We start from the raw sequence: 12,918 nt of genomic DNA on the forward strand, positions 1-12,918 counted from the left end.
AGCCTACCCTATCTTAATCCTCCTTTATCAACCCTAATCCATCATAATACGCCTTAATCCTCCTTTATTCACCTTAATCCTTATTCACGCACCTTATTCCAACTTCATCCTGCTTAATAGTCCCAATCTACCTTAATACACTCTAACCACCTCTATCAAACCTAATCCAGCTCCATGGTCCCCAGTCCACCTTAATCTACCCTAATCCATCTAGTCGGTCTTAATCCTCCTTTATCAACCCTAATTCACCTTAATCCACATTAATCGACCTTAATATTTCTTTATCCACCTTAATCCTCCCTAATCTTTGTTCATGCATCCTAATCCGCCCTAATTGGTCTTAAGACCCTTTCATCAACCCTTCACCTTAATCCACCATAATCCGCCTTAATCCTCCTACACCCGCCTTAATCTTTATTCATGAATCTTAATCCTTCATAATGCACTCTAATCCACCTTAATCTTATTTAATACACCCTTATGAACCTTAATCTTCCCTAATCCACCTTATGTCAATCACTAATTATTCATTAACTTGGGTAATCATTCTCTTATACAGGGGTGGACATGCTTTGAGTCGCCTCTGGCCTTCCTTGGATCACGTGATACGTCCAATTTACAACGCGACCTTGAAACATAGAGATCTAAAGGCTTTCGCCTTAAAACTTTTAAAAACTCGATGTTGACTAGCTAACGCTCATCACCTGCAATACCACGGGTATACTTGCCACCAACTTTTTCAGAGTGCAAAGCGGAATCTATAATGCTGCACTTCCGACTGAATAACAACAGTTAGCGACGTGCGAGGTGATGGAGCCGCCCCAGAATATTAAGCATACTGAGGCCAACCGAACAAAAACGCTGGTGAGCAGGCCGGAAGAATGAAAAAAAAATGCAGCATTACGGGATGCTTTGCTACGAGCTATAAGAAAGACGCCTCAGCTCGCAAACAACACAGTTCTTCCCGTTCACTTCCCAAGCGGAGGACTAGGGTTCTATTCCCGAACAATAAAATATTTTAGGTTGCAGCTGATAACGTGAACGTACCAACGTTCCGCAAGACAAGCATGCGGTGCTATCAGTAAATACTGTAACGTTTATTGGTTGTGTGATAATTGTGAATTCCTATTTCCATTTTTTTTATTTTTTGCTTGTGCGGTAATGCTTGTGCTGTTTTGTGCTGTTCGTTCTGTATTACTATAAATGCAACAAAATAACTATTAGCGTTTGCAGAAAGAACCTAGAAGTATGGGGTCACCCAAGTACATCTTCGTATGTTTCTGTTTCGCTTTATGTCTAGGCTTCTTTTTTTCTTTATCAGGATGATCATTTCGGACGAGTTTTCGCCTTTAGGGGGCAGTCACTACTCTTTGTTGTATATTAGACGAAATGAAATGCCAATATCCAGCGAAGAGCATCGAGTACAGGCAATAAACGCAAACAGAAAGTTCTTGTCACTAGTCCAGTAAATCACAGAGGAAAGTACAGGAACATGCGCACACATTTATCAACCCGCGCAGTTACAAAAATAAAGTACTTGAAGTTGTGCGTGAAAAACACAGCTAACATTTCGCAGATGAGTGGGCCATAACTACTCAGCATATTACAGAACTAAATAATATCGCTTAACTATTTTAAACACTCGCGACACAGATGTAATCGTTGTATACCTGCACGTAATACTTTTGTATTAAAGAACAAATATTTAGTATAAGCCTAAGTTGCTTGCGCTTTCAAAAAAAGTTTCGAAGCACCTGCCGCGGTAGTTGAGTGGCTATGGAGTTGCGCTGCCAAGCACGAGGTCGCGGTTTCAATCCCGTTCGGGGCCTTGCGATGGCTGTGGAGTGCAAGAAAACCCTCGTGTATACCCATGAGGTGCACGTTAAAGAACCACTGGCGATCAAAATTAATCCAGAGCACTCAACTACGTCCCGCCTCATAGCTGGCCCCTGGATCGTGGTATTGGGCCCCTAGATCCCTAGATTATAGAACTTTAAAGCAACAAGCGTTTTTCTCCGCAACCCCGCTTATAGTATTTGAAACAGAACAGCGCTGTTTTGGTGGTGACAAGCAGGGACAAACGCCACGGACGAGCGCTGTCCGTGTCGCATCGCAGCTCTCGTCCATGTCGTTTCTCCCTGCTTGTCCCCGTCAGAACCGCGCTGTTCTGTTTCAAATATGGCTTACCAACTCGCCCAAACGTCCGTTTTAACCCGCTTATAGCCCAGGGCCAACATTTTTTTTCGTGGTAAATGTAGGCGATTTATTGACATCAAATATGTCCTCGAAGTCCGCCTTGCAGTTTCGGTATTTTAACACTCGATAAGTAGGCGGTGCACAGTATATACTGTGTGATTAGGGCGACCTGAACATTATTTGACACGCATCTACTCGTAAAAAAACTTACGCTGCAAACCACCTCAGGATGACTGTCAACGTTAATGCGCTTGACATTGAAGCACCGTGGAGACACACACCGTATATTGCTACCGCCCAAACGCGTCACGTATGAGACCTGTACTGCAGCCGCACTCCTCTCTCGCGCTTCTCTCTGAACACATTGCGCCATCTAGCGCCGACGCCGCGAAGTTCGCACTTGCCTCGAGTATGAATGTCTATATTCACGCAAGATTGCCTGAATATATAAGACGCAGGTTCAACGGCGCCCTGCGCCGTATAAAAATTTAAAGGGTTATTTCCTTTTTATCGTTTAAGAGCTGCGCATACCCAGTGGCACATTCCTGGTGAACCAAGTTGGCGTGAAGGACGTTAGACGCGGACACAGACAGACAGACAGACAGGCAGGCAGGCAGGCAGGCAGGCAGGCAGGCAGGCAGGCAGGCAGGCAAGGCAAGGCAAGGCAAGGCCGGGGCAAGGCCGGGGCAAGGCCGGGGCAAGGCCGGGGCAAGGCCGGGGCAAGGCAAGGCAAGGCCGGGGCAAGGCAAGGCAAGGCAGGGCAGGGCAGGGAAGGGCAGGGCAGGGCAAGGCAGGCAGACAGACAGACAGACAGACAGACAGACAGACACACAGACAGACAGACAGACAGACAGACAGACAGACAGACAGACAGACAGACAGACAGACAGACAGACAAGCCGTAAACTGGTTGAAGTTCCCAAAGAATGCTAATCGCATCGTTAAGTCATCACAAAAAAAGAATCATCCTATGCTCAGGGACATCCCGCAAGTTCGTAACACGGCCTCCTCTCGCCTCGCGTCTCGCAGTATCGGCGCTACGTCGGCTACTGCCCGCAGCGAGACGGCGTGCTCGACATGCTGACTGGCACCGAGACGCTGCAGTTGTTCGGGCACCTCAAGGGCATCGCCGTCACGCCGCAGTACCTGCACGTGTTGCTGCACATCTTCCGCCTGCAGGAGATCGCCGAACAGCTCGTCATCACATTCAGGTGAGTCGCCAATGACATATACCCGGTGAGGTCGTTGAGACTGAATTACCGTTCTGAGTGTTGATATCCGTACGAATCCTTGTTCACAATAGAACAAGGGCTCACTGTGTATCTCGAAACGTCACTTCGTTTAGACTGTAGGTCAGTGACTTCTTTCCTAACATTACGACAGATCGAAGTCTAGCAGACTGACCTTTTCATGGTCAGGAGCTCAAAGGAAGTCATGCGCCTGCTCGCCCAATGTCTTCGTAATGCCACAAGGGCCTTTTTTCAGCGGATGTGATAAGAAAGAACGGTTTTTGCTCTATCCGTCGCGACAAACGATTCAGCGCAGTGCGGGTACGATTGATACGAGATGTTCATTGGACAGCTGGCTGCTCCTAAACTTCACGTACTACGCCATGCCAGCGGTCAAGAGGATTCGCCACATCGGCCGCCAGGGCCATGAGGGGCGCTGACTTCCAGTGTCAGATTTAGTACACCTGCATAAACGCAAAAAAAAAGTGAACGCGGGAACAGCCACTGCCTTAACTGAATTGCTTCAACATCGCACGCCTAATCTGGGCTCTGCTCCCACCGGCGGGCCAGTTGTTCTTTCGTCCACTTTCATGCAGTTCTGACTGACAAAAAAATTTGCTCTCTGGTTCCTGGTTCCTCTTATTCTCTTTCATCTCGATGACCTATTGTGTTACACGACGGGTCTTGCGCAGTGCTGGCAACCGGCGGAAGCTCTCCCTCTGCGTCTCGGTGATGGGAATGCCCCGGATGCTGCTACTGGACGAGCCTTACGCCACAATAGCACCGGCAGCGCGAAAGCGCATCGTCAACTACATCAACGCCCTGCAGCAAGTCAGCAAGATGTCCATACTGCTCAGCTCGCACAGGTTGGTGCAGTGCTGCCTCCAATCAGCGGCGCCCGAAGCCACGCCCCCAAAGATGGGTCTCTCTGGCCGACAGGCATAGATCTCGAAGTTAAAGCGCCTTAAACTTTGTAAAGTAGCGTCACGCTTTGAAGAATGCCGCCTCCTCCTCGCGCGTTCTGGTCGAGGCCAACGTCGCGTCGCTATTGGCCTAATAGCATCACGTGCGCCTTAGCGCCAAACTTCGGCCATTTTCGCTCTAGAAGCGCTTACGGAGTGGCGAGAAACGCATGGTGGCGCTGTTGCTACGCTCTAGCGGTCTAGGCGGCGCCACGGTCGAGGAGGGAGCGTGAAAGAGAAGAGAAACTAGGAGTAGTGAAGGCAGAGGCGGAGAGTGTCGCTACTTTACGAAGTTTAAGGGGCCTTACTCGAAGGTTGTGCATGCGCCCCCAAGCGACTGCGGGAGCCGAAAACAGGCCACATAGACGCCAACGTTCCGTACACCACTTCAATATACTCAGTGTAGACGGCTATTTAAGTAAACGGCAGATCAGGGAGCTGCTGTCTTTACACTGTGTAGGAGGAGGACGCAATGGTGACCGATCGAGGCCTGCCGTCGTCCCTGCATTTATTTGGGAAGGTGGACAGCGGAGCGGCGGTTGCGGCGACCACAGCCCGGTCTAGAGGACGAGCGCCTTTTTTTTAAGCTCGCGATCCGAGTCATGGGATATCAGGCTCGGTGATAGCAGATGATTATGCACAATGGAGATGATGATGTTACAACTGCAGAGCTTAATCACAGTTCCGCATTAAAAAAAGGTTAGAACATTTTCCCCTTTATTTATCCAAGGAGCTTGCATTGGTGCAGAAAAATAGGGAAATGTTATTTGAGTTACAACTTATTTAGTATACTATTATTTAGGAATTGGTTTGCCAAGCCATCTACAAATGACAACTCACTCCAGAGTGTCACGATCTCTACTACGAGCCGTGCGTCAAGCTTTTCCGCGCCTAAGTCCGCATTTTTGAGCTGTGAGAACTGCGTAACATATTTACGTAGGGCATTGAAATGTTACGCCTCACTTCACATCTCACGAAGCCGTCAAGAAAATAAAACAATTTCGCGAACAGAGCATCCTAGGCAAAAAAAAATATGCAGGATGATTTGTTCAAACAAGATGGCGGCTGAGAAGCCTGCCCGAAAGTTCGGCGGAAAGTTCGCCTGCGCAGGAAGTTCGCCACAGCGCCTGTAGAGAGACTATACTTTCACTGTTCGAATTCGCGACAAAAAGAAAGTGTGGAAACCGTACGGAAGAAATTCATATATGTAGGTGTAGCATCGTGCAACTCGACGTAACATGAGGTCCCACATTTTTGAGCAATAATAAGACGCGTTTACTGTGCGGAAGGCGTCACATCTCCGGACGTGTTTACCACCGCACGAGCGGAGTGACAAGTTTGCGCGACGAATAGCCGCAGTTCGCGCTTCGCTCTTGCCCAAAAATGTAGTGCGTCGCGTGAACTCGATGCACAACGCGTGCGGCCCAAATTACGCGTGATTTGACGTAACCTTACATCCACAATATGCAGTTGTAATATATAAAGTAGTTATTCAGTACACAAAGCATCGCATATGAAGGACCACTGCACTGTGAAACGCGCGGTGAGATTTCTATGAACGACACTACTCTCCTAGCTTCCACAGCCTTGTTTGCCGTATGGATAAAAAACGTCTCATATCCAGTAGTCCCATATGAATATATGGGTATTACACATAAAGCTCCGTGTGTTCTCATATGCCGTATGGGACAGCCTATTAAGAAAGTAGACTATATTAACCTCAACTATTATACGCAATATATTAACATTTGAGCATCTCGTATAAGAAAGTGTATGTCCTCATTCTATGGTATGTATGCCGCATGTGATAAATAGGTCTATGAGGGGCGTGTCCCGCTAAAGAAGAAAATACATAAATGCCTCCTATTATAGTTAGACGGGAACGGAGGGATTCTTATGTGATCTTCATGTGCTCAAATATTGAACATAGAGGTATTCAGCATATAGTTGTTCTTGTTGTTTTTTTCGATTGTCCATCCCAAGCGATATATGGGAACATAGGGATCTTTATACAGGACACGAATATGCTTATTTCAGATTCTGGATATATGGGTTTCTTTTTCGACAGGAAACTAAGCTGTAACAATATGTGACAAGGAACTAAGCTGGAACAATCCGTGGATTCAATGTCGCAGCCTGTCGGACGTCGAATTCCTGTGCAACCGGATCGCCATCATGGGCGAAGGGCGCCTCCAGTGCCTCGGCTCGCTCGCGCACCTCAAGGAGAAGTTCGGCAAGGGCTACACCATCAGCGTCAAGACGTACCCGGACAAGAAGCAGGACTTCGGCTACCAGCAGGACGTCGCCGAAGCGGTGTGCAAGGCCTTCCCGGAAGCCGAGATGGTGCACACTTGCGAGGTACGCTTCGAGGCCTTTGTAACTGAAGTGCTTGGAGGGGGGGCCTTCGAAATAATTCGCTATAGAGGTGACTTCGTTGTAAAGGAAGCGCACCGCGCCGTTCGCAATAGAAGCGGGACATAATTATTCCTTGTTATACAGGTCATTTCGTTGTAGGGGGCGTTAGTTGCAGAGAGAGAAGTGGTTCTTGAGGGGAAGGAGAAAAGGCTGGCGCAAAAGAGAGAGAGGGTAGGAGGGAGAAAGGTAGAGGGTCGTAGAGATGGAAGCGAAGTAGTGGCCGATCAGGAAGCCCGAGGTGGTGGGATGGCCGTTAGGCCATCCGTCTTTGTAGAAATGTCCTATAATCTCGCCGAGAGCCCCGACGAGTCGAGGTACTCGACGACACTTAGGAAGGCTGGTAGCTGATTACGACAGGGGAAGAGGATATCTTCCTGTCGTGAACATGGGAGCCCCAGGCGGTGGAACTCTTGCAGAAGTCGACCGCGGTGCTGCAGGTGAGCAGGGCAGGCCAGCAGGAGGTGTTCCAGAGATTCTGGTTCACCACAGGAGGCGTGTGACTGTGTATGCTACACCCCCTTTTCCCACCGTTTGAAAACCCGGCCATCGAATGCTTCCGGCATTTATAAAAATTTGTTTCGCTATTTTACCTATTAAGTGTATCGTGTCCCTCAGTGCCATAAGCAACGCGCTTTACCGTGCTGCTTGTATACGTATGCGTTGAGTATGCACAAATTGAAGAAACGGAACACGAAAACAGTGGCACGTAAACGAATTGTCCCACATACGTACGCGATGTTGAATGCATACGTATATAGACATGAAGATTACGTCCAGTTCACGATCGTAAAAACTGAAGCTAAAGGGGAACGAGAAGCGCCATATAAACCGACAGGTTCAAGCTTATCGTAACCTTATTGGTCAATTTTTCAGTAAAACATGCTAAATATTAAAAAACTTGTCCCAGCTAAGTTTAGCCATGCTGTTAAAAAAAAAAGAAAACTACTGCAATATAGGATTTTTTGTGCTCTCATTGTCCGGCTACTTGGACAAGATTAAGTTAATCTTTTTCTTTTAACTAAGCATGTGCCCTCTGGAGATGGGAAACCTGTTATTGCGTCCAAAAGCAACCCATTCAGTCGTTTTTCGGGTGCCATGTCCGGCGTAATTATTTCTTCCGCGCATTACTCGTACCACCCTCGTAACCTACCGCAGCAAGAAAAAAGCTGCCACGCGGCAGCTTCCACAGCACGCGTTTTTTTTTTCCGGTAATGGGTCTGGGGCTTAATACCAAAAGTGCGGCGTGAATGCGCGACTGTGCACCGCTACACCAGCGGTCCCAAGCGCGGTTTGAAGGAACTAACTCGACTGATTGCCTCAATGGGCACCCGCCCACCTGGTCATTGTGACAGGCTGTGATATTAGTCACACGGAACACGCAGCTCGCGGTAACCGGAAGCCAACACACATCAGCTTGCCACTTCCTGACGGTTGCTGAGTCGGGCAGCGAGTGGAGTCGCGCCGAGTCGGGCACCTAACCTAACCTAACCTAACCTGACAACGTGTTCTTTCAAACCACTTTTGGGGAACACTGGCTTCTGCGTGCGCGCGCAATCACGCGGTGCTTACGGTATTTTCGCGCGCTACAAGTACCGCGCAGGAAAAAAAAAAGACAATTAAGCACGACATAGTGCGGTGAAAAGGAGCGAGTGGGTTGTTTTCGAACGCAAAGAGTTTTCCCATCGAAATCCATGCACCGAATTCGAAAAAAAGTTCTATACTTAAAAGTGCACTGACAAGGAGGACAGGCAAACGAACACACACATAGCGCGTTCATTGGCTTGTCCTCGTTGTCGGCGCGCTTATATAATCCTAAATATGTGTTGCCAACAAGACCGAACGTCAACGCGAGTCAAAGATTAGCCGGACAATGAGCACACACGAATGCTCTTGACGGCGGAAGAGGAAGTATGGACCGAGCACTGTTATGTGTCATAGTCCTACATACCACTTTTATAAGAAAGTAGAAAGAGACGTCCCTTATATGTAAGTCGCTAAGAATCATTCCATTCAGCGGAGTCTTCAGCGTATTCCAGCAAAGCCTGCTGCAAAATAAACAAAGCCAGCCGCCGCCCTGTGCACTTCTAGCGTTGCGTCTCGTCTTCCTTAGCGCAGCGAGCGTTTCACCAGGCAGGAAGTTTCGTAACCGGTGATTGTTATTCATTCATTCATTCATTCATTCATTCATTCATTCATTCATTCATTCATTCATTCATTCATTCATTCATTCATTAGGACGGAAGTGGGGGAGGGGTGTGTAATTGCTCTATTGGCGAGTGCTATTTCGCCTAACCGCATGTAGGAACACTGTGCCGAACAGCACGCCTGCTGCGACTATGTCCTTTCACTAGCCTTGCGGACGTCAACCGCATGAGTATTGCGGTGCCTCAGTTGGCTGTAGCTTTCTGATGCGGCGCATCAAGTCGCGAGGTCGATTCCCGCTGACGTGATAGCTCCATTCCGATCGGCTGGAATCTCACAACGCGCCAGATAAGACCAATTGCTTCCAATTTCTCATTTTCAGCACGCTACGGCTTTTGGTTCCATCCAGAGAAACTCGAATGTTTCACACCTTGCGTTTACGCATATACGTCTTCGAACGGTTCTAATAAGAACAACAACCTCGCTGTAAAACTATGTACTAGTTGTGCAGCTTGCGCTTCGATGGCGTGTTGCGAAGAAGAGCCGAAATGAAGCCGAACGAAGCCGTAACGAAGCCGAATAGAAGCCGAAATGTGCGTGAGTCGCTTCCTCACACGTCGCACTTATACCGCGAGAATGACGTCGAGCGGCAACTGCCAGCTGCAAATGCATTTTCCAGCCATTTGTAATTCTATACGCGTCGCGACTTAAGTTTTCGCGTAACCGAGATCCGGTGATCCGCTCGCCGCACTTCAGAAGACCACCGGCAACGCGCCCTTCTTCTTTAAAAAAATTATGGAGTTTTACGTGCCAAAACCACTTTCTGATTATGAGGCACGCCGTAGTGGAGGACTCCGGAAATTTCGACCACCTGGGGTTCTTTAACGTGCACCTAAATCTAAGCACACGGGTGTTCTCGCATTTCGCCCCCATCGAAATGCGGCCGCCGTGGCCGGGATTCGATCCCGCGAGACCTCGTGCTCAGCAGCCCAACACCATAGCCACTGAGCAACCACGGCGGGTCCTTCTTCTTTCGCCGACTCGCAGGGTCTCCTGGAGTTCCGCATGTCGCGGGTGCAGATGCAGTGGAGCGAGATGTTCACGCGCATGGCGCGCATCAAGCAGCGCTTCAAGCTGCAGGACTTCTTCATCACGGACACCTCGCTCGAGCAGATCTTCACGAGCGTGACGCGGAAGGAGGCGTTCGAGGCTGCCGCCGCGGCCGCCGCCGCCGCCGCACCGGCAGCCACCGGCGCGCTGCCGCCCGTCCTGGGCACAACGCTGGGACTCTGATGAAAGCGGCTGCATGCCCTCTGATGTGTTGCGCGCACTCGATCGCCTGGACAACTGTGGCGCCGCGCGCAAGCGCTGTGTCCGCGCACCAAGGAGCTTGGCCGTGTGGGCTCCCGTCGGGTCGAACAGATACATTTGTCGGCTGACAGTAAAAGAAAACAAAGAAAATACGTGCGGGCTTTCCGCGGAATTACCACACTTCTCTGCCCGTACATTCAATCTTAACTAAACAGATAACCGGCTCGTACATCTTACATACCGTGCTATGCCAGCACGGTTAGGAAAGCGCGAAGACAACTGAGCAACAATGGACGAGCGTTCTTCTGTCGCCTTTTGCTCTTCGCGCTTTCCTAACCATGAATTCACACCGACTCACCCACTTCCCGATGTGCTGAAGTGCGGGCCAGCGTTGGTGCTGTCGAACCGCTCCGCGAGCTCCCACTCACGAACATTGTCTTCCTCGTTTCCATTCGCTGACTGTCTCGGTAGCTCCGTGCAACGCGGCGAAGGCTAGTGCTCGTGCCAGCCAATCAATAACGAGGGCTGATTGTGCGTTCCGAGAAGGGAGGACGGCTCGCTCATTGTGCACTCCTAAACCTTCCGGCAAGCTTCCATTCCATCTGAATCAATTCCTGTAATCGCCCGGATGGCGATTACAGGCGGGCAATGGACGAACGTCTCGTTGTGGTTCTCTATTAAGGTTGGCTGGCGTGACCCTTGCCGTTCGCAGATACAATACCGTAAAGTAATTAAGAACTTAGCGTAGTAATGGTAATTATTCGGATAAAGATTTTTCATTTCTCGCAGAAGTATAATGGCCACCTCGTCGAGTAATTTATATCACGGGTTAGAATTGTGCTATCTGCCGCAGAAAATTTATTAAAATTTGGTGCAGCTAAAGATAAAGCGCCCCATTTAAGCAATGTGCCGTAATAAAGTTTGGCTTCTTTCGCTACCAGGCAGCATGGCGTCTGGACTACTGCTTTAGAGAGCGCTTGAGCTCGCGCTAGCCTACGCCACCTGACACAACACCGAGGGGGCACGAAATGCATATCGAGCTTGCTGTTGTGCTTCGCTGTTTGCGTGGAGTTTGGTGTCCCACTCAGGCTGTGAGAGCGTTTTATCGGTCGTACAAGTATTTCGGAGGGCACAGCGAGCAACGTCTGTGCCGAACAAAGACGATGCTGCGAGCGTAAACTTCGGGAGAGAAATTAAAGAGCTTTGCAACTTCGATTGGAGGTCGAATCATTCACAGCGATAGCCTGGTTTAGGATTGACGCCTGTGCTTCTCGGAGGACGTTCTAACTACAAGTGGGTTCGGCGTGTCAGCGCGACGAAGCACGCAAGCCAACTGCGGTGGGGCATGACGAAGAGCGCCCCGGCAGCTACCGGGCTTCCCTCGCAACGCTGGCAGTATGAAAAGCGCCGTCAGGAGCGTCCAAGTAGTGTTGTTACCCCGGTGGGGCATGGTGCATACATAACATGCAATGCATATATGTAGTACACACACAACCCTTCCTTTTTAACCGGGCCGAAACGCTCGTATGCCACCTCACGGCTTCAAAAAAACTGCTGAATTCTGGCATGGTGTTGCGCCTCACCTCGCCCGCCAGACGAAACCACCGCCGCACCCCAAACTCACGAAACCTCCAGCAAATCGTGTCGCACCACCTCCAGACCCATTCGTTCCCTTGTCCGCAAGTGTACAGCCACATATATCCCGACTTCTTTTAGCACAGTCTGTTCACAGTGAGTCACGACTAGAGTACCGGACAAGACTCGGGATTGTAGAAAAGTCACTTCCTTGCGTGGTTATTTGTATATACTCATTCCTTCTTCCTGCCGTCATCGCCTTTCATCGCTCTTTTTTTTTTTAGTCCCCTTTCTTCCATTCCCTGTGCAAGGCAGCAGGCCAGAGCATACTAGCCCCAGGCAGACCTCCTTGCCTATTCGCCTCTCTCTTCACGCCTTGATCGCGAGTGGCACTTCTATAAGAATTATCCATGAACGACAACTCCTCAGGATGCTTCTATATCGCTAAAGTGCCCTGGGTATAGCCATCCTAATATCGTAAGTCAACATCGAGCATGTTCCGAGGCAGCAGCAACAACATGTACGTTACCCATGGGACTCGGATAAATACCTCTCACGTCAATGCTAGGTTACAGTGACCAGCTTACGATCTGGAGTCTCTTCCCTAGATGGTTGCCGTTTTATCGGTCCGACACCTCCTATTCCAATCTTTCCTTCTTTATAATAAAGAAGAAGCACTGATCACTTCCTTGTTTCTTGCCGCCGTGTCACGCCCTTGCTCAATATATTTCCTTCGCATGCATCCCAGCGGAGGGCGACGGGCAACAAAATTGGACAAACGGCTGTAGCATGAACAGATGTTTATATATAGTGCTGCAAGTGCTACTGTGCTGTGTGGTGACGGTACACGGTGACAGTATTTGACTGTGACGGTATGTCTATGCTCCTTTCTTTCTTTATCTCTACTTTGCTATCACTTTACCTCCCTCTCCCCTCTCTCCCCAGCGTAGGGTAGCACACCCTATCTACCCATCTGGTTAACCTCCCTGCCTTTCCCCTTTCTTCTGTCTCTCTCTAGCATCCCTCTTCGGCATCTTGCGTTCTCGATGACCACCAAATTTGCTTTCGCTCGAAGCTGCCCAGCTGCA

General features: G+C 49.4%; 1 protein-coding gene across 3 annotated transcripts in view; it reads left to right on the forward strand.

Annotated features, from left to right (window-relative positions):
* Positions 1-10,451, forward strand: part of LOC135896581 (phospholipid-transporting ATPase ABCA3-like) — a 70,918-nt gene extending 60,467 nt beyond the window's left edge. For all 3 annotated transcript variants that reach the window (XM_065425037.2, XM_065425038.2, XM_065425039.2), the window contains 4 exons: positions 3,226-3,407; positions 4,118-4,291; positions 6,523-6,745; positions 9,992-10,451. In XM_065425037.2, coding sequence (XP_065281109.2) covers positions 3,226-3,407; positions 4,118-4,291; positions 6,523-6,745; positions 9,992-10,237 — 825 coding nt within the window. In that variant the 3' untranslated portion in view covers positions 10,238-10,451. The remainder of the gene's footprint in view (positions 1-3,225; positions 3,408-4,117; positions 4,292-6,522; positions 6,746-9,991) is intronic.
* The last annotated feature ends 2,467 nt before the right edge of the window (positions 10,452-12,918 follow it).

Source organism: Dermacentor albipictus, chromosome 6 (genome assembly GCF_038994185.2).
Source record: "Dermacentor albipictus isolate Rhodes 1998 colony chromosome 6, USDA_Dalb.pri_finalv2, whole genome shotgun sequence".
NCBI lineage: Eukaryota > Metazoa > Arthropoda > Arachnida > Ixodida > Ixodidae > Dermacentor > Dermacentor albipictus.